Source organism: Lithohypha guttulata (genome assembly GCF_036872675.1).
Source record: "Lithohypha guttulata strain CCFEE 5908 chromosome Unknown scaffold_3, whole genome shotgun sequence".
Taxonomy (NCBI): Eukaryota; Fungi; Ascomycota; class Eurotiomycetes; order Chaetothyriales; family Trichomeriaceae; genus Lithohypha; species Lithohypha guttulata.
This window is the reverse complement of record NW_027042752.1, coordinates 1,921,580-1,946,141: the sequence shown is the minus strand read 5'-3', so window position 1 is coordinate 1,946,141 and position 24,562 is coordinate 1,921,580. Positions and strand designations below refer to the sequence as shown.

The window sequence follows — 24,562 nt, the reverse complement described above, 5'->3', positions numbered from 1 at the left end:
TCGCAAGGCAAGGTAACCTCTTCGAAGCCACACTACTTCATCACTCCAAACCTCCACTCATATCCTCTTCGTATATAACAGTCTTGGTCTACCTAGATCAACCTCAACGGAAGGATGCGTATCGGTCAAGGCCGATGGGCCATCGCCATGAACAAGAATGTACCGAATACCTGTTCCGCCCATTACTGTTTCGATGCAAACACTTTTCGGCATTACACACCAAAGAACAAACCAAAGAACACACCAAAGGAGAAACAAACATTCCGATGGCGCCGAAGCGATGGAGTGGTAAAAACATACAAAGTTTTGGGGGAGGGCTCTGTGACCATATATGTCGAACACCCGGAAAACAAGAACTGCCAGCGGATCACCCTTCGCGGTGTCCTGTTCATCCCAGAATTTGACCATTGGGATGACCCACACGTTCACAACCTGATTATTGCTCACGAGAACTTGCAGGTTCAATGGAGCAAGCGAATTGATGACGTTCTCGTGTATTCATTCGAAGACGATACAGGACGTGCTGTAAGCTGTTTGGCTTGGCCTAGAGGACCTGTGGGACCTCCTGTCGTCGAATTGTGTACCGATGAGACATGCAAGAAGCTGGTTAAATATCAGGGATAGCGCAGGATTGCGGTTGAGGGCAGTAGGCGGTAGTGGAGATTAGGAGCTGCAATGGGGCTATGGACGATATGTTCGTGATTTCACAATCAGCAGCATCGTGAGCTCAATGAAAGATGTACGGCGAAACACGACAGCCACAGTGTGCTCGGAGCTTGAGGTAGATCGCAGGTGCCAGCATTGAGCAAGACAGTAGAGATCGAGACGATTACGTGTGTTGAGGGTATGTGAGAGGAATGAGCTATATGTTATACAACGAGCCTCCAGCTTCCTGAGAGGGAAAGTGACCTCTGAGACCGCCTCAGAGCATGGTGACCACTATTACAGCGGCAACATTTGACTACGGGAACAGCGACAAATCGTGATTCGATGCTATTAATACCACTTACTACTTCGTTCCTTCCCGAAGAATAATCTGTACATGCCTATGCCGGTTGACTTACGATGAAATGCAGCGTCTGGTTGTTATCAGCAGGTGCAGAACACGTGTCATTGATCGTAGCTGCAGATTTAGACAAATCCAGCGTATGTCCTCCCTGCCCTCGCAGTGTCTGATCCACCCGCATCAATTGAGCTTTTCCTCCTGCCGCTCAGCAAGCCTGCAAACGGATTGCTCATTCTACTGACTCCCGAGAACAAACTGCTACTGATACTCGCCGAATCATCAATGTCGAAATTCAAGCCTGCATAAGGTCCGACGTGTTCTATTGTGCACCATATTAGCCTGTTGCATATCGTGATCTGTGTTGCCAGGAACATACCCTTGTAATCCAACCAACAAAGCTCAAGCAATGGTCGTGCAGTCTTTGCCACTACTTCTCTGGGCACCTTGGATGCCACCTCGATCAACTCAGCGCGTCTAAGTGGATTGACGATTAGCATTTTCGAAATGATATCGCGTACCCAGGAGGCTGTTTCGAAGCGTGTGCCTGGGTAGGTGATTATAGTTGGTGGTTGAGTCAAGGAAGCTTTGCGGCTGTGGACATTATTTGCTGAGGAACGCCGACGGTGTGCAAGAGCAGTAGCGAGAGAAGAACGGCGCCGGGAAGGAGTTGGTGGAGTTCCTGGAACATTGCGCTCATCTGCTTGTGTCTCGAGTACAGTGTTGGTGGGGGTCGACTGGATCTGTGCTGCGGAGGTGGTAGCGAAGGTAGGACGGTCGAGATTCGAGAGACGCTCAGTTTGTCCTGTAGCCATGTAGTACTGTAAGGTTTTCAGCGTGAGACTCACTTTACATATCAGTACCACAAAGCTTACAATAGCAACGCCACACGACCAAAGCACAGCCTTCCTGGCGTTGTAGTTGCCTACTGTTGAAAGCACTTCCGGTGCAGCATAAATGTCCCGTCCATACCTGACATCAGTCGTTGCATATAGATCTTCCAGCTTCTGCGCTCCATACTTATGCGCATAGAAGAAGTCCTTGATCGTCAGTTGTCCTTCCGCATTCATGTACAAGGTCTCATCACATATTCTGAGATGCGCAAACCCTGCCATAAACATAGCTGCCAATCCAGAGAACAATTGCGTAACGGCTGACTTGATCATCTCTTCGGACAAGGTACCATACCCTTCGATATACCGTTTCAATGGCACGTCATCTCTCTCCTCCATCACCACCCATATCGTCTCAGATGGGTCAAAGTAGTCCAGCAAAGGTGGAGTAGCATCTTCCTTGCAGGCCAATAATGCCGCGATCTCCAGCTGTGCTTTCGTTATCTCGTTATTCTCACGCTTGCTGTACTTCTTGATCAGGACACGACAAGAATATTGCCGGGACCATGAGATCCGCCTGTTGGAGAATGGAGATTGACGCTCATTATCGAGGTCAAGCTCTTGCAGGATGTGCTGCTCAATGGCTATACCTTCATCTCTGTACGCTTTCTCTTCGTCTTGCATCTTGCCTGAAATGACATCCTTGCAGATTGCTGACACACATCGCTGTTATTGCCCTACTCGCATATCGAGCAAGCTAAAGTGGCGTTGTGTCTGTGTACGATCAATGCGTCATGCAGATCTTGAGAAGTTGGGGTTGTCGGCTAGAATTACATGGTTAGAAAGCGTAGCTCAGACCTGATCTAGCCGTGGCTCATTTAATTGTGTCTCTTTGAGCTTGAATTGTGGCTCAAGCAACTCGAGCTTCAAGTCCGCATATTCTGCGTTCATATCTCGTTGACCCAAGATGGTGACTGCCCCATGGATCGTTCAGAATGGAAGGAGCAGGGTTTTTTGGGTTTTATTTGAAACCCTGGAAATGGCTTCAGTGCCGTTTTTGATAGAGCTTGTATCACGAAAGCCGGCCGCTTAGCACATCAGTAATGTTTCGTAGTTCTTATCTCTTAAGTGATGGAAAAGGCCGAATACGTTATTTAGGCTGTTGAACTGCCCAACGCTGTTTTCCAATATTGTTCAGCAGATAGCTGACTGAGAAAGATACATTGCATGTTTCTCTTGCGCCACGCCAATCCTCATTCTGGGTATCTCTGCCTTCAAGTGTTGAAACAATGCCTCCTGGTTCCTTCCTTGAACGCCAAAACCGAAAACAACCATGACCTCATTTGCCCCTGTTCAGTAGACTCAAGAATTCCTCCCGAGTCTTAGCACTGCTCCTCATAGCTCCTAACATGCAGCTTGTCGTTGTGCTACTCCCAGTCTTCTGCACTCCCCTCATAACCATGCATAAATGACTGCTCTCCATGACCACAGCTACTCCTTGGGGCTTCAATACCTCTGCGATTGCTAGCGCGACTTGCTTCGTTAGGCGTTCCTGTACCTGCAGTCTTCTTGAAAACATCTCCGCAAGACGTGCAAGCTTACTTAATCCCAGTACCCTTCTGTTTGGGATGTATCCAATATGCATTTTCCCAATGAATGGTACCATGTGGTGCTCGCATAATGAGAACACCTCAATGTCTCTCACTATGACTAGCTCGTCATGATCTTCCTGGAAGACGGCGCCATTAACGAGGTCTCGCACGTTTTCTTCGTAGCCTTTCGTGAAGAACATGAGTGCTTTCGCATATCGTTCTGGTGTCTGCTGTAGACCTTCTCGATCTGGGTCTTCGCCTATACATTCGAAGATGGTCCTTACTGCGCCTGCTAGCTTGTCTAATCTTTCTTGTGCTTGTTCAGGTGACTGCTCCAGTCGTGCTCTAGTACCTGGACATGGCCAGGAAAGACCGTCAAAGTCGATCGGGGGGTTGAGAGTGTAAGGGCTTGCTGGTCGAGAGGCCGAGACTGGAGGTGTGGGAGGTGCATGATCGCGAGCGTCGCTCATAGGCTCTTGCTGTAGTACAGGCTTTGAGGGCCCTGTCTGTGTCTCCTCGTCTGGTGCAGTCTCCGATATCGCGTGCTCGGGCGCAGTCTTTCCTGGCATACCTACCCAGCTTCTGCTGTTCTCTCCGTCCAAGTTTAAGCGGCTGACTGACAGCTCTGCAGGATCTATTGAAGTTCTGCGGTTGTATGTGCTTTGTATGCTCGATGCTAGTCTGTCTCTTTCCTGAGCTCGAGTCGTGGTAGAAGTGTTCCGCAGAGGTGAGGAACCGTTCAGTAGGTGTGACGGAACTGCTGAACGAGGTTGCGGATGAAGCGTCGGCGACAACAGGTTGTTCTTCTCTCCAGCCATGGATAAAGATGCTCAACACTCGCTTTAATCACAACTTTGGTCAGTCGTTGCTATGTTGGAAGAAAAGTGTTACTGGTGAAAGTCCTAGGCCATGTCGGAAGCAGATATTTCTAGAGCCGAATCAGGGAGCTATATCCAACTTTGACGGGTTAGCTTTCGAGTCATGGTTTTGCGCATAAATACGAAGTCAAGTCAATCAAGGCCGTGGCCGCAGGAAATTTTGTTTCGATTTGGAGAAAAAAGCAGCGATGGGAACCCTGTCCCGAGCATGGCATCATATGTGCGGCAGAAGCACTTCTTAGTTCATACATCGAAAGGAAAACACGTTACGAAGGGGTGTACGAAGACCGACGCACAGTGAATATGCAGAAAATGAGGGTGCAATGCATTCTGCAAGTGGTAGTGACGCGACACCGGCGTCTTGTTTAATCAAAGCCAATCCAGCCACCCTCATCAGCCATATCTACATCAGCTTCATCAGCCTTTCCATGACTTGTACCATGGCCATTCGTCAGTAATGGCACATTTGTGTCTCTTTGTTGTTGACACAGAAATTCAATCTCAAAAGTATTCCTTTGGCTCAGGTTCCGAATTATTTTGCCTATTCCATCAATGCCTCGCTGAACCGCGCGCAACTCACTTGAAAACTGTCCTGCTCTTTCTTTGATGTACCGACCATGAACACCAACAACCTCACCAATCCATGACAGAGCGAATTCCAGATGCGGACTGCTCTCTAACTGAGATGCTAAAAAGTTTAGCAGACGTCCAAGATAGACTCTTGGCAGGTCTCGCACTACCAAGGACACTTGGCCGTATGGTATAGCTTCGTACACTCTGCGTACTAGCTGCTTCTCGTTCAGCCGGAATGACATGATCAGAGCTTTGAGATACTCTGGCTGCTTTTGCTGTAGAATAGTTTCTACGTTCTGCGGTGTAACGTCAATATCAAGATCGAATGGGTCGAAATCGTCCATTCCCGCTGTGTCAAGGCTGTAGACGAGCAAGCCTTCTGTACTCGCAGCACAGAATGTTCTCCCGGTCGGGGCAAATTCGATAGCCGTGACACGCACTTCTGGTCGAACTGTTCTCTTTGTGGCATCTTTACCTCGCTTGGCGCCTGGCAGGCTCTTATCTATCCTGTCATCTAGGTCGCTCGCTTCACCATCTGTATCAATCATGTCTCTTGGCAATCCGTTCGACATGATTGCAGACGAATTCAAGAACTCTTGGGTGCCATCGAGGGACAAATTGACCGACACCGTGAACTTCTTGACTAAGGTCAAGGTGCTCACCGAGTACAGGCAAATATACTTGCTGTTTCCTGCTGCCAACAAGCACGTCCCATCCGCAGAATATGTGATAGAGTTGAATGATTTAGTACCTGGTGTCGAGGCTGCCGTTCTTCTAGACCTTAGTGTTCTTCCACCACTCACGTCTCTTCTACCGTCCATGGTAGCCTGTTGTACAGACGATTCGATGTCCCAGAAAGTAAGTTGACCGTCCAGTGTCGATGCTGCTATCTGAGCTGAATCTGGTCTTACTGTCACACATAGCAAGTCCGAAGTTAATTGGAGACTCTCAGAGCTTTGCGAGCGATCAAACACATTCCATGTACGTATCGTACGATCCCAAGATCCAGAGACCAACATACGGCCATCTGGCGTGAATGCTAAGGTAGAGATGGGTCCTTCGTGGCCAGAAAGCTGATCGAGAAGAGCACCGGTCTGCACCGACCACAGATGGACATCAAAAGAGTCATGCGATCCCGCGCAAACAACTTCAGCCGCAGGATCGATTGCCAAGCAGGAGAAAGATAGTCGCTGTGGAGCTGTAAAGGTTCTGAAGTTGCGATATCTCAGCATATCCCATGCTCGAACCGAGCCATCTAAGGAGGATGTAAATAAAATATTACCCCTTCTTGAGTAGGCTGAACCCGTCACAGCGGAAGAATGTTCTGTAAAAGTGGCGACATGGAAGCCTGAGAAGACATCCCAGATCTTGAGCAGTCCATCGTCTGCGCCAGTAATGATACGACTAGAATCTGGTGAGAAAGACAATGTGGTCATCGTGTCTAGATACGATGACTGCTTGAGGATGTTCGACTCGGACTGATGCTCCCACACCAACAGCTGACCAGTTTTCGCTGAACCCAGAGCCAGCCATTCACCACTCTTATTGATGGATATGGTAGAGATCGGCGAAGAAGCCATGGACAGGGTATGTATGTTCGAGAACGAAGGCAATTCGTATAAGCTGAAAAGACCATTCGCGAAACAGACAGTCAGCAGTTCACTTGCCTGATGAAAGGTGGCGCATTTCAGCTTCACATTTTGCATGAAGTAATCCCGTTGTACGATCCGCCATCTTTCTATGTCTTCAGGTTCTGCATTTTCGGCATCACCACTTTGTTGTTGCGTCCGAGTGACGAATTCCCACCTGAAGAGTGCGCCATCCTCACTGACGGTGAAGATCGCTTCCTGGCTGGAAGAAAACCATGCGCCTCGAACTTGCTGTCTGTGGCCTGCAAGCACAGTCGGCTCAAAGTCCTCTTCAGGATCTAAACTCCATATTCTGGCCGTTGAATCCTTTGAAGAGCTTAGGAAGAATCTCGAATCACCAGACCAGCTCAGATGCCGTACATCGTCAAAGTGACCACCATACTCGCGATGAAGCACGAAAGGCGCAAAGTCCAGCTCACCACCATCCGACCCAGGTACTAAAGGTGTTTTCCATGCTTGTATCTTCCTACCTAGACCTACCACGAAATGTCGTCCGTTGGGTGAGAATCTCAGTGCGGTAACTCTGCTCTTAAAGGAGAAGTGGTATATCGATACTCGGCGTGGAAAAATAGTCAAGATAGCTCGGCCATCTTCATCTATAGTAAGCAGTAGATTGCCGTTTGAGGTAAGGTCTATATGTGAGATGTTTCGGCGGTGAGCGAAAGGTAAAGTATAGCTCGTGTTCTTGGTCAAATTGAAGACAGATACTCTATTGCCGACAGGCGAGAGTAGTGAGTCTCCATCTGGTGTGAAGATGACATTGCCTTGTCGATAGACAGTGCCTAGGAGATTGGAGAACTGGAAACATTGGTCAGTGGATAGCAAGAGGTATTTGGAGAGTAACGCACACCTTGAACTCGGTCTTCATGCTGTTAACAGTACATGATCAGTACTGGCGCAAACTTGCTTCATGAGCCTTTCTTGTCAACTTTTTCTTAGAGCCGCATGGTAAACAGAGCAAACATACAGAGTAGATTGCGGTTTCCTCAGGCAGGAATTTAGGCTTGGCAGGGACATTCCCCAGGTTTTGCGAGTTGACTGTGATTGGCCAAACACTTCACCGTAGGCGGATGATTTTCGAGCCAAGTGCACCTGGCGCGACCCCCTAATTGTGATCGTGCTGGGTATTGCAGTCGCACCTTCCCACCTGTGTTCAGAACACCATATACCGAATATTACGATCCACGATAGCCATCTCTCTGCTCTTCAATTCACGTCGCAATCATGGCACCAGCAGCAGCAGAATCGGCCTCGCCGATTGGTATCGCTAACCTTCCCAACCAGCGGCACAAAATAGTCGCGAAAAGAGGTGCTGCTTTCACAATCATGGTATATCACTCTCTGCATATCTGCACGAGCACTACTGAATGCGTCAGGTGGCAGGTGAATCCGGACTAGGAAAGACCACATTCATCAACACTCTATTCTCAACAACAATCAAGAACTACGCCGACCACAAGCGAAGGCACGCAAAGCAGGTTGACAAGACTGTTGAGATTGAAATCACGAAGGCTGAATTGGAAGAGAAGTTCTTCAAGGGTATATTTTATGCACCCGGTGTTCGCACGCTCTACTAACGCTCCGTAGTCCGGCTTACGGTCATCGATACACCCGGCTTCGGCGACTATGTCAACAACCGAGACTCATGGCAGCCCATCATCGAGTTCCTGGATGACCAGCACGAGTCATATATGTTGCAAGAACAGCAGCCAAAACGTAATGACAAAATCGACCTTCGAGTTCACGCCTGCTTGTACTTCATTCGTCCTACCGGTCACACACTCAAGCCTCTAGATATCGAGGTGATGAAGAGGTTGTGCACACGTGTCAACTTGATCCCAGTCGTCGCAAAGGCCGATACCCTATCTCCAGCAGATCTGATCAGGTTCAAGCAAAGAGTCAGGAACGTTATTGAGGCACAAGGCATCAAGATCTACCAGCCGCCTATCGAGGAAGACGATGAAGCAGCAGCACAACACGCGAGAGCTCTAATGGCCGCCATGCCTATGTCCGTGATTGGTAGCGAGAAAGATGTCAAGACTACTGATGGTCGTATTGTCAAAGGCAGGCAGTACGCCTGGGGTGTTGCCGAAGTTGAGAATGAAGACCACTGCGACTTCAAGAAGCTGCGCTCGATCTTGATTAGGACACACATGCTGGATTTGATCCATACCACTGAAGAGCAACACTATGAGGTCTACCGAGCACAGCAAATGGAGACTCGTAAGTTTGGAGAGGCACGACCAAGAAAACTCGACAATCCCAAGTTCAAGGAGGAAGAGGAAGCCCTGCGAAAGAGATTCACCGAACAGGTCAAGGTTGAGGAGCAGAGGTTCCGAGCCTGGGAGCAGAAACTCATTGGCGAGCGAGACCGTCTCAACAAGGATCTTGAGGCCACTCATGCTGCCATCAAGCAGCTCGAACAAGAACTCGAACAGATGCAGGGCAGTGCTGTGAGATCTCATGGTCGCCGCTAGATCTAGAACAAGACGAATGAAGAAGGAGCAATGAGGCTAGCTCCGGGAGCTGTCTCTATCGATTGAGCAGGTGGGCGAGTTCTTTTTCCACGTTGTGTGATTGTGCAAGTTTGAGCGCCAACCAAGCAAAAGTCCTTTATGCCATGCCGGCATGACGGCTTCCTTTTATCATTGAATATAATCCTACTTATCCAGTCTCCCCATGCAGGAGCTGAGACTATTGTTTCTCAAATGTGACGTGAATCAAGCAGGGTTTTTAAGTCGTGCGCGTGTGAAATATTTGTGCCAAGGCAATGCTAATAAGTTACGACTACAAAGTACATTAAGATCAGAGCCTATCATGCCCGCAAAGGAAGCACGATATATCTTATCAACAGATTCAACCCGTATTGCTGTGTTAGGAGGTGAGAAACGAGAACGCGAGCAGGTATTGATACTCAACGGGATTCTGAAATCCATGTCTCAAGACATCTGAGCACATCATCTACAAAGCATTACTGCAGTACTAGGTACAGCATCCGCCACGATTGCCTCCCCTCTCCAAGCACGTAAGCACCATCGTCCAAAAACTCACACATTCCAAGCTGTTTCCTTAACAAGTTTTCTTCCCTGTCTCCCTCCAAATTGGCACGAATTTAGGTTCTATGCCTTGACTAAGACGGCCCTCTTGGAACACGAGCTGAAGTCGACGTGATTTAGAAACTCGCATCTCAGTGATCATCTGCCTCCACGTCGAACACACTTTCATGAGCCTCACGAAATCAGCTGCCGTGCTGTCCCGGCCATGCCACCATGGACGACTCAATCGGTTGTCGGCAAGGTATTCCTGGAAGATAAGTTGCAGGATTTCGCAGGGTAGGTCTGATATCTGCGTCATATTGATTACGCCTGGTAAAGTGAGCGTGGTCTGCAGAGAACGGTAAATAGACTTACGTACTTGTTAGACTTTCAAAATCTGAATATTACTTGTAGATGGGCACACGAAGATGATGAGTGGTGAGTGGAATTACTTTCGAGTGTGTTGTCGACTGTTGCTGCGATGAGCTCAAGGTAGATCAAACATTTTCAGCTCGGATTCAGCATGCTGGGCTTGAACATATATACCGAAATCTCGTATCCACAAGCAGGCAGGTCCTCATCATCCGAAGATCTTTACCACCCCTTCGGTGCCTCCCGCGGCCCAAACGCCTCTCCTACCTTCAACCTCGCTTCCTCCACGCCATCTCACAGTGCTGACTACCTTAGCACTATCGCTGATGTCCACTATACCTACCTGTTTCCCAGTCACCACATCCCAACCACGTACTTTGCCATCTGCCTCAGACCCAGAAAGAGCAAGGGCGTCGTTTGAAGCAAGACAGCTCTGTAACCTCAGAGCCTCGTTCTTGTAGCCATGGTCACTCCCACCTATCTTGGTGTCTGGTGGGAACGTTCTTAGACAATTTCCATTTTCTCGATCCATCAGCCTGATCTTGCCATCAAGACAACTGACAAGCACAGTGCGCCCGTCTCTGGATAGTGTCAAGCTGGTTACAGCGCCAGGCTGCACATCGACCAGACATTTTCCCGTTCGTATATCATAGCTCCTCATTCTCCCATCCGTACTTCCTGTAACGATCTCCTTGTCCCAGCACGTCAGGCAAGCGATGCCGTCTTTTGCATCCTCCAGCACCATCAATGGTCTGCCATCCCTCGATTTATTGTCCCAAAGTCGTACACTGCGATCGTCACTCCCAGATACAACGATATTGTCTTCTGCCGTGAAGCAGACACAGGTAATTCGACTAGTGTGCGGACTCGGAGAATTGCCTCCAAAACGCCTAATGGTACTATCGTTCAGGTTGATATCCCAGAGAAAGGGGCCAGATCTGTCGGCTGAGCCGGAGACGAACTTGGTGTTGTCTAAGGAGACGCTGAGATCGAGCACAGGGTAGCCATGAGAGGTGTACCTTTGTATTGGCTTCGTGGTTGTTACTGGCTCTTTCGATTGCTGGCTTTGCGACTGTGGTTCGGTGCGTGCAAGATGTATTTGACGGTCCGAGGATCCGGTCAGGACGTAGGTTCCACCACTATTGGAGAAAGTGAGGGCGTTAACGGGCGCAGTATGTGTACGTATCGTGTGAATGAGTGAGGATGGAAGAGTTGATGATTGAGGCATGACTGGCGTCGGACGAGTCAATAGCCTAGTAGCTGGGACTCGAAATATTCGCTTAGTCGATGTTGAAGTTCCTATACCCAGCAGTCAATGTAGCTTTTGCTCAACCAAGCAACTTCGCGTATTGAGAGGAAAGAACATGGAGCAGGTCATGTAACAATTGAGACAGCCACTCTATATGCATAGACCTACCTTGAAGTTGTGGCAGATGACCGATATTAGTACAGCATTATGAACGACATGTCACCACGACCCGTGGATAGAAGCAGGACTATAGTCGCAAGACATCGTGGTTCAGATTTCGTTGTGCAGTCGTGGTAGAATATATACGTTTGTGTAGGACAACCACTACGGTGAATGTCGAGGACCATATGTGTATAGACGATACAAGACTTCCTCTTTTCACTGCCCTCAGTCCATATAATAGCTAGCAACAACGCGTTGTCCGACACGGTATACGCGTCTTACTCAGCCCCAATATTGGTGGATGTGCTGGATATATCAAGCCATGATGACTACCGGAGTGCTGCGCGATGGCTGGGTCCAGGATAGCAGCCGCCAATACCTCGGTGGAAGGAGCGTCCTTGGACGACTTTGAACTGGATCTTGTTCCGATCGAGCAGGCTGTTGCGCATTGATAAAAGCACATGATTAGGATTTGAGTTGAATATAGCCAGCATCTGCTCTGGCCCCGACACCTACCCTCAACATACCATTGTTTCCACTTCAGTCACGAAGTAGTGCAACTCCAGTGGATACAGTACAGCTCACTGTTGCAGCACTCACCCAAGCCCAAGCTCGTGTCTTTGACTGGACCACGAGTAGCTCTGCTCGACCGAAGTCCGAATACTATCTCCGAGGCAGTTAGAGCAAGACTCCACGTATTTGCTCAACCAAATGAAGACAAACGAATGCCTGACCACAAATATTGGTACTAATCGTGTCCTTCTTTCCACCACTCTCATTTTTCTTGCCACTTCTGACTGTCCTATTGTGAGATCGACATATCCGACACAAGATGATGAGTGCTGGCATGCGTCTGGCTGTGGACGAAACGTTCCTGACGTACCTGGCAGACAGATAGTCAACATCAAAGCTCAGATTCAGGATTCAGGACGCCGGTGACGGTTTGAAGCAAAACTGAAGATCACGACTTTAGTTCGACTTCGCAGTTTGACCAGGAAGAGCCTGTTGTGCAGATCGCCACTGAGGCAATAAATAGAAGCACATACCCATGAGCAGGTCGGGCTTTGGCAGCTAGAGAGCTAGCAGCAATATTTGGCGAGGTCGTGGAGCTATCTATGGGCACAATCCTAGACATGCTAAGGCAAGGTGGTCGATGCTGTGGACCAACAACGAGCAACCACGACCGGCCGCAACCACATCGACTTTGTCACAGAGGAAACAACGAAATATGCTCGGCATGCTACCACAAAGTTCCAACGAGAGTGTCACAGACAGCAGCGACGATCAGGAAAGCAGGTCGAGGCACAGAAAGAGAAGGAACGCCAAGTCTCGGCGCAACCATAATCGAGAAGATAACAAGAAAGGCAAGGATAAGCCAGCAGCACAAGTGACACTATCAGGTCTTCTTAATGCTGTCGATGGCACGGCTGCCCCCACTGGCCACATCTTCATCATGACAACCAACCACAAGGAGCGACTCGGCGAAGCCATGAAGCGTCGAGGTCGGGCGGATCGGGACGTGTTCTTTGGCTACGTGACGCGAGAGCAGACATGGGATCTCTTCCTGGAGGTTTATGATTCCGATCCCGATATGGAAGAAGAAGCTCGACCATACGATAGAAACATATTACACCTACTTGCAGAGAGGTTTGCCGACATGATAGCTCCGGAAACGCTTCCTCCCGTCTCGACCCAGGAGTATTTGCTGACGCATGATGAGGACCCTCAAGCAGCTATCGATGCAGTTGCAGTGTGGTACGAAGAAGAGCTTGCTTATGTGCAAGAAGGTAAAGACGATGAACAAAAGGATGTAACACTAGATACCTGATCATGCTGGGTGATATCCTTGGTTGTGTTCATCGACACCCGAAAACAGAGGCTGAAAAATTAGGTGTTGGAGTAAAAGGACCCAAACTAAACCAAAAGAACAATGAAATCAAGACTTTCTCATATTCACTACCATTCATCACCATTATTCATTACGACGTGAACACATGAGCATGCTCCTCCCTCACATACATAGTTTCTCGCCTTCCCTTCTCGGGAATGTGAACCCCCACTTATTCCGCAGGCGGCTCAATCGTATACCCAATATTCTGCGCCCACGCCAAACTATTAAACTCAACATACTGCTCAACAACCGGCTTCTCCGCCCTCGTATTGTCCACCGTAAGCAGCGTGAAGCCCTTGATGGTATTCGGTGCCGTTGGGCCGCCAATCCCGATGAACTGCCATTGCCAGAAGATGTGTGTGCAGTTGTGGATCATGGCCAGGCTGTTGATGCCGCGGATGGGTGGGGAGGAGAGCGTGTTGTTGACGTAGGTTGCGCCGTCGGGTTCGACGAGGGTTCCAACCTGGAGAGGGTGGTGTGTTAGTTGGGGAAATATAAAGGGTATGTGTGGTGTAAGGCTGAACAATGTGAGTGTGGAGGAGGACTTACAGGGTCACCTCGGAGAGAGTTGATGGAGTCGCCGTATTGGACGAAGTCTGCTGCGAAGAGTTCTTCGCCTGCTGCTCTGGCGTCGGCGAGATCGGCTTTTCGTAGGTATGCTATTTCGCGTTCGATGATGTATTGCGCTCGGGCGTAGCTGAGACAATTTGGTGGGAAGCCTTCGATTGTTTGTCGGGTTACGGGGCTAGCGGAGGTGAGTGTTGCTGCTGCGAGCAGGGAAGTAATGAGGAACTTCATGTTAGCTGTTTGAGTTACAATGAAGCAAGGGCAGTTGGAAGTCAAGTTTGAGAGCGGGCAGAGCAGGCTATTTTATGTTACTCAGAAACGCTGATGCGAGGTCGCTGTACCAGGGTAGCTGCATCGTTCCGCATACGTTGGTGGACCTGCTTGTGCTGGGTAACATTTCTCGTGGTGACTTAAAGTGCTCAAGGTAGGCGAGAAGCATTTGAGCGTGTGCTAGTAAGGCTCGAACACAATGGCATGTCTCACTCGCTTGCGTAAGACCGGCTGGATGTCCATAGTAATGCCAAGCGACGCCCTAGTAGTACTTGGCACCTAACCCATTGTTCTTGGCTTGAACCTTGGCGGAGCGGAGCAGGTTTTGGTTTGCTGAGGTCGGCAAGCGCTCGGGCGTGGCTGACTCAGTTCCCCGCACTCGTTGGTTCGGTACAGCTGTGTGGCTGGGAGCGAGTTCGGTCGCCAAAGCTCTCAAGTCCCCAATATTTCCCATGTGCTGCTTGTTTTCGCTAATCTGGCTCCGCGATCAGTAGGATCAGCCCACTGTGCTGATGTAGTGCTTAATGTCACGATCTAGCACACCGAGCACCTTATCTACATGGTTACCATGTACAGCTCCTGTTAGACTGTGTTTAGCGACGTGCCGGTTGACGCAGCATCCGAAAACAAGAAATCGAGAAACGATATCGAGATGGCGGCTATTAGTGTGAAGTTTGACCTTGAGGCACAGCATATCGCGGAATCCCTGGTGCAGAGGTGAAAACGATGTTGGAAAAGACCTAGCTAGTCCTCGGCTATGTGCGAGCTATACTCTTGGCTGGCATGTGTCCTGCATGAAATCCAGAAACGGCTCAGTCCCGAGCGTCAGACAAGGCTTGATCGAGAACGTTTGTGAGACCTTGCAATGGAATGGGAATAGCTCTGAACAGCATCTGAAAGGTGATGCCACACGCGAACGACGATGTACTGTAAAAGTACTGTAGGAGCTCGGCGTCTTTATCTGAAAATAGTGTGCAGTCGATAGCCGAATAGTCAAACAATACATTGAGAGGCGCCGGATTTGTCGTCGTCTCAGCCTCTGTCTACACTTACTAACCATCTACTCTATCTGCGCTGTGCGGCGGCACATGTTTTCGATAAAACGTCAAGCTTGCAGTGATTGTGACATAATAGTAGTGAATTGTTGAGCTCTCGTCCGGATGCGGAAGTGACGCGCTTCCAGGTCATGCTAGTTCATAGCCAACCATGCAGCTCCAGAGTTTCGAATTCTTCCCATAGTGCTTCCAATATCTCTGCCTCTGTCATGTTCTTTATCGTAATAGTCACTTCTCTGATGATATTCCCTAGTTCCTCCACATCGAGCGTCTGAAATATTCGTCCGCTCTCAGTTCGGTCTCGGAAGAGCTCGAGAATATGATTGTCAACGGCTTGTACTTGCAAGGCTCTAGTAATCATTTGGTTGAACAGACTCTCTTCGTCCGGATCTTCGTGCTTGAGATCATCCACGTTGATCAGCATACCTTTCCGACACGCTCTGAGTAGTGAAATAGGCACAGAGTAAAGAGTAAGAGCACATCTTTCGTAATGAGGTTCATAGATCCTGTCCAACATAGAATGCATCTCTTTCGCCACTCCACAAGCATGCTTGTGCCAGTAACCATGGAGCAATCGATCGTCATTAGCATTGTTGGTTCCCGGACGCCATCGATTTGCATAGAAGTCCCATACGGTTCTGAAGGTAAATTAATTGGCAACAGCACCGAGACTGCCAGGTCCTTTCCATTCCATATCTGTCGCTTCCTCGCAACTGTGCTTAAATTGCCAATATATCTCACTACTCAGGTAGCGATGTAGCAGAAGTGCCTCCAAAGTTAAACTGCGTGACAGGCGAGCACAAAAGAGCATTTCGGCGAAGACATGTACGTGCGAAGCGCAGAATAGAAACCTTCTACGAACCTCGACTCTCTTGTCGTTGATGTAGTCAGCCAAAGTGGAGGTCATGGATAGGATTGACCGATCGCAGCCACGGCCGGCCAACTGCTGTACTAGGCTGGTATTACTGACACAATCTCCATTCTTGTGTTCAGCTTGGAAGAGCGACCGAAGCTGGGATATGCCGAAGCAATCATTTTTCCTCGAGCCTTCAATAAGGAACCGACTTGGAATTTGGCAGAGAGCAACTCTTCTCGGCAAAGAGGTCGTGTTCGTGATCGCTGATAGACGTCGACAGACTAGGGCAAGATTGACCATGCAGCTCGGTGGAAGGTGACTCGCGATTTCCAGGAGCAATTCATCGGAGAGGTCGAGAAGACAAGGCGAACATGTATTATGCTTGGTGAACGTCTTGTGGAACAAGTCGCTTATGCTTCGGAATCGTTTGAGTTGAAAACTAAAATTCGCCTTGTAGGACAGGAAGCTAAGGTATTGAAACCACCCATATTTTGTTTCTGGTGAGTTGCACGCCATACTTTTGGGTTTGCTTCACCTTGATCGCAGATTTCAGCTATATCGCCAGCTGCGCGTGTTATATGGACTACCAGGACATGCTTGATGACTGTTGAAGTGGTTTGCTCCTATGTATCGTAGCAGGGCGCATTCATACGTGCCTGATAGAGGCATGCGAGCAGCAAGTCGCCCAGCCACGATTACCGAGTTTGTTATCATAGCCTGAGTCCATTTTGACCCAAGAAACAGAAGTTGATGGTAGCTGTGGTACTGACTGCACTGCTTTGACTCATGGAAGGCCAAAGCCACGTAGTCAACCTGGGACTAATGAAATTCCTCCAAACACCACAATGAGTACAGACCAGAGCCGCTTTACAGGTGAAGAAACTTCCGTACTGTCGACTTGATGGACGTAATTTTGGTATTTTCCTTGGAGCTGCCAGTCATTACCTCTTCGTGTTAATCAATATAGACATTCACGATGGCGCAGACGCTTTTGGCTTACTGTACAAGGCATCGAAATTTCTTTCTCATATCATGTACTCATACCAAGCCAGCTGTTCGACAAGAGACTTGTCGCTGATACTCTGCTGACTGAGTCGTCAAACTCTACGATTGCCCGCGATCGTGAGTCACAAGTGTCCAGATTTCCAAATCCATTCACCTTCTCAGCATTTGAGCCGTCATCGTACCACAGGCTGTTCGTGGAGAACTGCCTCATCGCAATCCTCTGCACCTGTTGAGTGCGTGGCACCAAGCTATTTCAGAGCCAGAGAGGTAGACGTGTCGATGTGCCTGTTTTTGGAGCCTGTTGGTACCTGTAGAGGTTCGCTGGTTGTTTCTGCCGGTCGAATATGATCTGTCATAGCCCCAGACTGGATCAATTTACTGGGAAGAGGCTAGCACTCTACAAAATGCTGCCCCATAGTGCTAGAATGCACTCAGAGCAGCGAGCTTGAAAATGCTGTAGGCGAAGTTCATGGACAAACTTACTCTGCTGGAAATGCAGTGGAGTCCTCATGTAGTGATTGTTCGATCAGTGACATTGGTAAAGCGAATCGCATAATCCGAAATTGTTTGCACCGCACAGACCAGCACGTCGTGTGTCACGTTGAGCCTGAAGGCTTGAACGGCCTCGTTATGCCATGCGGCTGTTTTGTTGAGATTGAATTGTGGCAGATTGCTAACCAGATTTCCGACGCCATGGAGATTGGCAACCTGTACTGTTGAGTCAGCCACAGTCATGGACAAAGTAATTTTATCGTGCTGTGGTCGTGGATCAAGCTTGGCAATGCTGTTCGTTAGTAGAATGCGGCCCTTATCACAGACATCGTTGTACTGCGCCTCCGTTAGCACTGAATGGCCAAAGTCGAGGCCACTAGACATGTAGTCTAGGTAGAAATGCGTGCCATTTGTAGTCATAATAGCAACCACGGGACGATAGATAGCTTCCTTTCCACAACCAGCATCAGTGTGGGTTCGTGGAAATCCCACGAATGAAGTCAGACCTGGACCGGGTGAGATACCTAGCGGCTCGAAATTTGAGCCACCACGCATAGCGCTTTGTGTGTCGTTGTACTTATTCATGGCGACGTGGTCTGAATACTTGGTTCCTGATTGGTCTTGGCTGTACACAAAATCGCAATTTCCGTTGAGTAAGTGGCAACGAGTAATCTTCAAGGGGTGCCAATCGAAAATGAAGTTAATATGCTTGCTCGGCCACCGCTGATTGTCAATGCTGTCTGTGTAGTTACGTGGCATGAAAAAAGGAGACCAATTCTTCTGCGTGCCTGTGTTTCCCTTGCCAGAGAATTTGAGGTTGGTCGTAAAGTTTGAAAATGGCCTGTGAATGTACATTGATCGGACCTTATCTCGAAGTTGCACCATGTTGAAGACCACGATGGGCTCAGCGTCTTGAACGCCTTGCTCGATGATGACGCGCGGATCCTCGGGCCCATAGAATCCACCACCAATCTCGTACTCGGCTTCCACATCAAGAACACGTGGGAACACAATGCTCTCACCTTGCCACGAAATGGTGAAATTGTTCAGCTTAGTCCAGGACGGGTCGTAGATCTGTGCATAGAGGAAACTGATCTTTGGCCAGTGCTTAACACCTTGGGTGTAAAAGAAGACTCTTGTAACAGAAAAGTAAACTTGATATTTCTCGAGCCACACACTTGACCCAGCCATTGCACCCCACGTCTTCTTGACAGTCTCCTTGAAACTCAGATCTTTAGACTGACCCGTATAGTCAACCATGGGATGTACAATAGTCTCGGCGATCTCAAGGTTATCGTCTTCGAGGTAGATGCTCTTCGATATTCGCAGCTCTTGACCTGGAACGAGGATATCGTCGCAATAGGGTCCATTGGGGATTCTCGTATTAGAGTAACCAGATATTTCGAGTAGCTCGTAGGGCTCATGACTATCAGAGGCAGGTTCCGAAGCCCGCCATATATGGGGCAAAGACTGCATAGCGTTCTTAGCGTCACAAGCCAGAAAGTACGATCTCAGAACTCACGAGTGTATGCGTAAGTGATGCTTCACGTGTGTGTGGTTGCGATAACAGGAATAGTAACAGTGATATCGACAATCCAATACCCATCAATCTGTGCCGTCGCCATAATTGGCAACGAAGCGAGCTTAGGAACATGGGCAGGTCGGACATTGATTAGACCATGGGAGATTCGGCGCCGTTATCTGAACTCGTCGAGAATGAACGATCAGGTAGAGGGATGGCCTTTTGACACACTGGCATATTGAATTGTATAGTAGTGAAGGATATTCTGTGAAACTCGTTTCTGATCCAGAACATTTGACCCAAGCTACAGTAAAAGGGATTCATGCTGAGTCAGGCTGAATTGGCTTGAGCTGAATCGGTCACATATTTCGACAACCAGCCGAGTAGGATAGCTCTCCAAGGGTGAAAATCGATCTTAGATATCTTGGCAGCAAATGCATAAAACGACGCTAAGTATACTTTGAGCAATACTAGCGCCGCCACAAAAGCATCTCCCTTCCACTTCTCGATTTTTCTTTTGCTCTGCTCAACCTCCATAATGCCACAAACTCAAAGAGATAAGGGGTCATGCACGTCTCCTTCGCACGTGCGCGCTTTCTCCGTACTTTTGTGGGTTCACCAACATTGGTGAACTGGAATGGCCCGTCTAAAGACGACACGGCTTGGTCCTGTCAGTGTAGCTTACATTGTCGACGTGGTTAAAAGTCCATATTGAATGTCCTCAGAAGAAGTCATGCGAGTGTGAATTAACTCATATTCGTTTGGACCCGAACATGGCGAAAATGCGAATAAAATGGTCTCAGCCGCATGGAGCAATGCAACGTGACAGTTTTCAAGTGCCGAAATTCGTATCAGGGTGATGAACATTAGAGAACAAACGACTCTCCCCTAATTCCAGCCTTGTCTGGCAGGGTGGAGCCATATTTGTCCCTGAAGACAGTGGACGAGCTGAAGACCGTGGTTGCAGTTCTGAATACATATCAACACTGATTGGGCACGTCCCACAAACATGCATCCAGTACTAGTGAGATTGTATTGTATTGTACTGTATGCTTGGAAGACCAAGATGAAAAGACCTTCAAAGTTCACTTAGTTCAGTGCCGAACCCGTCGTTCTTTTGCACTGGGTAAGTGGAAGTCGGACTTAGTAGCTCCGCACCACGAATTTATTCAATCAATGCTTCGCCAGCACATATCTAATGCCTTTCATGAGCAGCGGACATGGAGCCACCACTAGTGCGGGTCTTCACTTACTGTATCGAGTGCATAAGTAAACCCTAAGGATATCACACAGTGCCAGACTCAAGCGGCCTAGCTTGTGTCCTCTTTAGGAGGGGTGATCAATCAAGTCCCGGGTGGCGCCCGCTTGTACAAGGACAAGAGATCGTTAGGGTGAAACCCATTCGAATTTCAGTCAGCCATTAAACCGGCCCATCAAGGTCTGAACAAAAGCTGAACTTTGTGCAGCACATTCTTGTCTAAAGCATACACTGATGTACTGGTAAGAAGCTCCTGAAACCCTAATGTTCTAGCCTTGCCCTCTTGCTGTGCCATATCTGTCGAACAATGAGATAAAAATGCATTTCGTCCATGACTGTTGATTTGTTCAGTTGCTTATCTTGCCACGATGGGCACGAGAATCACGGCGCAATCACAGAGCGCGCAGATACGAGTGCTTGTCCTGCTCTCGGTGATACTCCTAGTCGGGCTCTGGATGCGCAGCGATGGTCTCTCAAGATTTCATCATATTCGCTCAGTACAAACACGCTCTGGACATCCAGTGGCAAGATTGGTAGAAGCTAATCAGGCACATCTCACGAAATTACATTCTGAACAATCTCGTACTTTGAAAGATGCGCGCAATGAGTACCACCGACGATACCATCGACAGCCCCCTCTTGGCTTCGACACATGGTTTAGATTGGCGCGGGAACATGACTTTGTCCTGATCGACGAGTTTGATACCTTCATGGAGAGCCTCGAACCATTCTTCGGAGTACCACCTAATGTTCTTCAGCATCGTCTTCAGGCTGCATTTGAATTAGAGCCTGATCGATTTGGTATGATAAAGTTCGAGGATGGCTCCGTCAATATGTCAGAAGGCGTCACGGGCCTGTTCAAGCGCCTGATGCCACATCGCGAATGGGCCGAATACATCCCATATAACGTAACACTCTTAGTGAACGACTGGGATGAGCCAATGGTCAGCGTTCCTTTCCCCGAAGTCACGAAGGCCAAAGAAGCTGCTCAGAAGAGCGGCATGGGCTGGCCCAAGGACAGCTCGGCAACCTCTTATTCACCGTTCGACTTCAGCTTCATTGAGACTGGAAAACAGAATGGTTGGGCAGCAACGTCGCAAGCGTGCAGCATTGAGTCACCCTCCCGTCAGCTTTCCTGCTCCTTGCCGAGCGTGGAGGATCCGCTTAACTTCGTGACCGACGTGAAAAGTAGCAGGGACGTCTGTCAGAATTGCGATTTGCTAGCCACTCACGGTCTTCTCGTAAGTCCAGGCAACATGCATATCGCTCACAGTCTCACGCCAATCTGGTCAGCGAGCAAGCCTTCTCATTTCAACGACATCCTGTACCCATCAGCGTATTACGTCGGTGCGCGTGATAATTATGATTCTGACTTCGATAATGCATGGGAAGAGAAGGAGTCCAACTTCTACTGGACCGGGAGCTCGACAGGAGGCTGGGCTACATCAAGGACCTGGAACCACATGCAACGTCAACGCATGGTTCTCAAGACCAACAACCTCTCCGAGCCTATTCAATTACTGAAGGAAGTCTCTAATAGAGAGTGGCAACCCTACCTCACGACAATGGATGAGGTGGCCGATCACTTCTCGACACGAATAACGAATATCGTGCAATGCACAGATGAAGCCTGCCAGACCCAGAAAGAGATCTTTGGCATCCCTGAAGAACATCATGACGATCCCCAAGAAGCCGCCTATCGCCACAAGTTCGTCCTAGACATCGACGGAAATGGATTCTCCGGTCGATTCTACCGGTTGCTACAGAGTCGCAGTGTTGTGGTCAAGCAGACGATTTTCAGTGAGTGGCATGATGACCGGTTGATACCATGGGTTCATTATGTGCCTTTGAGCACGTTGTACGCGGAACTGCCGGAACTGGCACGGTTCTTGGCGACGACGGAGGAAGGGTTGCGGATCAGTGAGCGAATCGCGAGGGAAAGTACGGATTGGCATGATAAGGCATTGAGGGATATTGATCTACAACTTGTTTGGTTGAGGATGATATTGGAATTTGGGAGATTGATGAATCCCGAAATGCATACATAGTTAAGAGGCAGAGGAAGGACTTTGAAGTATAGTTGTCCCGTGTCAATCAGGACGAATGACTTTGTGCACATCAGTTCTCTCAGGCTGGCCCATCGTTTCCGAAACCCAACCGAACACTCGTCTGGTAATCACTGGAGCTGGCGAACGGACGTGTCTCCGCTGGCGGCCATGCCAGACTTCCCCGCTGATATTGCCTACAAGATGCGCATTGATGGTCTACCTGTTGAGCCCTAGTCACCACTCTTAACTTGATGTTGGCAGGTGCGACGAGTTGGTTCATAACTGAAATTCATTGTTTTTGCATCTGCGATGATGCAGCATACTATCAGTGCCACAACCTGTCGCTGCAGTTATGATACGAATGCAACGCTCGCTACGCCCTCGACCTTCAACCAAGCTAGCCTGTAGGTACTCAAACCTATTGTCCTCCAACCATCTCACTCATTCAACCAACCAAAATATATGTATCATCCTAGCCCATGCTGAAGCTCAAGCTTACAGTATGCCTGACCTCATCTGCCTTCTGACCTGTAGCGCGCATCGGTAATTTGAGCATCGTGGATGGCCAATCGAGCAATTTGTAAAACTCGTGCTCTTGCTCCAGTGCCGAAACAAGTTGATCGTGCGTCATAGCGACTATATCCTCGTTGATAGTCCGCACTGTTTCGCCGAACTTTCGAAGATCGAGGTTGTTCATGAGTATTGCAGTTCGAGCTTTGTCGGCGAAAAGCTTAGTCACTTCTCTATCGATGTCCTCCGTCAGGGCAGTCCATGTCGCAAGCTTCTCGTCATCGACTTGCTGTTCCACCATTGGATCTGGTCGAGGGAGGCGTGTCACATCAATGTAATTTCTTGCTTCCAAAGTTTCCAGGAGGAAGATGTGAGTACAATAAGCTAGTTGTAGAGGAAGATCCATGCCACCCACGATTGACTTGAAGTAAGTCGATGTAGCAGGACTAGGCTGATGACTATTTGTGGGCATATCCAAGACAACTATAGGCAATAAATGGCTAGGAATCCCTCTTCGGTTGACCCAAGCATCGCCAGCCGGCGGAATAGTGAGGAGAGGCAGACCTCTCACATTCTTTATGGTTCGTTGAGCCGCCCTGATCTGGTCATTAGCAGGTAAAGATTGCTTTGAGGATCGGTCGACTTTGAGGTGTAACTTTCTCAGAAGGAGTGATGCCTCAACGGGTACTAGACGGAGCACTCTCAGATGTAAGAGAAATTGTGCTCGTACCACACCACTCCAGTCTCTCCCACGCGCTACATCTGTATGGTAGAGCTGGAAATGCATCGCTGCTTCAATGGCTGTATTGCTCATCGAATCAGACAAGTCAACGGTTTCCAGTGCCTGCAGCCATACTGAGTGGTTGGTCGAGCGTTGGCAAGTGATTCTGGTATCCTGGACGGTGTACAAATCGGACTCCTTGGACTCGAGAAGATTGTACCTGTCACTAGATTGATAACGTGCAATTCTGTTGGGTAGTGATCTGCTGGCCAGAACCGCGTTGAAGCGTCTATTGGCCATGGAAACGCTTGTGTGCGAGTCACCACCAAACGGAATCCAGGCGGCGATCTCGACAAGGAGCTCATCGGGGAGATTGAGGAGAGTTGTCATCGTAGGTAGAGATTGATGCGGTACTCTTTTTTCGGACTTGGAAAAGGTTGTTGCTCCTTGTTGGTTGGGATAATCTCTGGAAACACGCAGTCGAATTGGTAGTTTTCTTCGAAATGCAAAGGTATAAAAGAAAATTGTTTTTGGACGAAGTGACAACAACACTGATGCGGAACAGAGTGTTCGGCTTCTTGGTGACATGAAGCTGACATTTGAATGCAGGAATGGAAGTGACAGGGTGCTGTTGAGCCAGATAGTGCCAGTTCAAGAGTGTCTCTTTATACGAACTCTTGCACTGTCACTTACGGCAGTGCCACTCGTTACACTTCGTTGGCCATGCTCATCCCGTTCGCAAAAAGCGTCGCAGCAGCCCATCGCTTTGTCCATTAAAATTGCCATTCTCGTGCTCCTGGACAGTTCTTTGGATGAATCTTCGAACGTGCTGCTTTCTATATATATCTCATAACTGCGACTTCAGTCGCAACAACAAGCCAAAGACTTTGGAATGACCTGGTTCAAACATATAGTTCGGCCCCTTATGTCGCATCAGGAGCGGAAATATGATTTCTTGTCGATATGTAATGTACTGTGAGAAGGGTCGAAGATGGTTGAGCTATTGTATGCGGAGCACAGG

At 48.8% G+C, this 24,562-nt stretch overlaps 10 protein-coding genes across 10 annotated transcripts; 3 read left to right on the top strand and 7 right to left on the bottom strand.

Moving 5' to 3' along the window:
- Positions 1–1,131: 1,131 nt before the first annotated feature.
- On the bottom strand, positions 1,132–2,520 carry LTR64_004485 (uncharacterized protein; the record flags this gene model as incomplete). Its single annotated transcript, XM_064898830.1, has 3 exons — positions 1,132–1,325; positions 1,383–1,824; positions 1,879–2,520. The coding sequence occupies 3 exons, from the start codon at positions 2,518–2,520 to the stop codon at positions 1,132–1,134; spliced, it is 1,278 nt and encodes a 425-aa protein (XP_064754787.1).
- A 655-nt stretch (positions 2,521–3,175) lies between these two features.
- Positions 3,176–4,246, bottom strand: GCH1 (GTP cyclohydrolase 1; the record flags this gene model as incomplete). The annotated part of the gene is made up of 1 exon (XM_064898829.1): positions 3,176–4,246. One exon carries the CDS (start codon positions 4,244–4,246, stop codon positions 3,176–3,178), a length of 1,071 nt encoding a protein of 356 aa, XP_064754786.1.
- A 425-nt stretch (positions 4,247–4,671) lies between these two features.
- On the bottom strand, positions 4,672–7,396 carry PWP2 (U3 snoRNP protein; the record flags this gene model as incomplete). The annotated part of the gene is made up of 2 exons (XM_064898828.1): positions 4,672–7,326; positions 7,379–7,396. 2 exons carry the CDS (start codon positions 7,394–7,396, stop codon positions 4,672–4,674), a joined length of 2,673 nt encoding a protein of 890 aa, XP_064754785.1.
- Positions 7,397–7,752: 356 nt separating this feature from the next.
- On the top strand, positions 7,753–9,005 carry spn4 (Septin spn4; the record flags this gene model as incomplete). Its single annotated transcript, XM_064898827.1, has 3 exons — positions 7,753–7,857; positions 7,905–8,067; positions 8,116–9,005. 3 exons carry the CDS (start codon positions 7,753–7,755, stop codon positions 9,003–9,005), a joined length of 1,158 nt encoding a protein of 385 aa, XP_064754784.1.
- A 3,569-nt stretch (positions 9,006–12,574) lies between these two features.
- On the top strand, positions 12,575–13,174 carry LTR64_004481 (uncharacterized protein; the record flags this gene model as incomplete). Its single annotated transcript, XM_064898826.1, has 1 exon — positions 12,575–13,174. One exon carries the CDS (start codon positions 12,575–12,577, stop codon positions 13,172–13,174), a length of 600 nt encoding a protein of 199 aa, XP_064754783.1.
- A 232-nt stretch (positions 13,175–13,406) lies between these two features.
- Positions 13,407–14,035, bottom strand: LTR64_004480 (uncharacterized protein; the record flags this gene model as incomplete). The annotated part of the gene is made up of 2 exons (XM_064898825.1): positions 13,407–13,700; positions 13,787–14,035. 2 exons carry the CDS (start codon positions 14,033–14,035, stop codon positions 13,407–13,409), a joined length of 543 nt encoding a protein of 180 aa, XP_064754782.1.
- A 1,233-nt stretch (positions 14,036–15,268) lies between these two features.
- On the bottom strand, positions 15,269–15,553 carry LTR64_004479 (uncharacterized protein; the record flags this gene model as incomplete). The annotated part of the gene is made up of 1 exon (XM_064898824.1): positions 15,269–15,553. The coding sequence occupies one exon, from the start codon at positions 15,551–15,553 to the stop codon at positions 15,269–15,271; it is 285 nt and encodes a 94-aa protein (XP_064754781.1).
- A 1,944-nt stretch (positions 15,554–17,497) lies between these two features.
- On the bottom strand, positions 17,498–18,958 carry BMT1_1 (Beta-mannosyltransferase 1; the record flags this gene model as incomplete). The annotated part of the gene is made up of 1 exon (XM_064898823.1): positions 17,498–18,958. One exon carries the CDS (start codon positions 18,956–18,958, stop codon positions 17,498–17,500), a length of 1,461 nt encoding a protein of 486 aa, XP_064754780.1.
- A 1,672-nt stretch (positions 18,959–20,630) lies between these two features.
- Positions 20,631–22,310, top strand: LTR64_004477 (uncharacterized protein; the record flags this gene model as incomplete). Its single annotated transcript, XM_064898822.1, has 1 exon — positions 20,631–22,310. One exon carries the CDS (start codon positions 20,631–20,633, stop codon positions 22,308–22,310), a length of 1,680 nt encoding a protein of 559 aa, XP_064754779.1.
- Positions 22,311–22,782: 472 nt separating this feature from the next.
- LTR64_004476 (uncharacterized protein) lies at positions 22,783–23,931 on the bottom strand (the record flags this gene model as incomplete). The annotated part of the gene is made up of 1 exon (XM_064898821.1): positions 22,783–23,931. The coding sequence occupies one exon, from the start codon at positions 23,929–23,931 to the stop codon at positions 22,783–22,785; it is 1,149 nt and encodes a 382-aa protein (XP_064754778.1).
- Between the last annotated feature and the right edge of the window lie 631 nt (positions 23,932–24,562).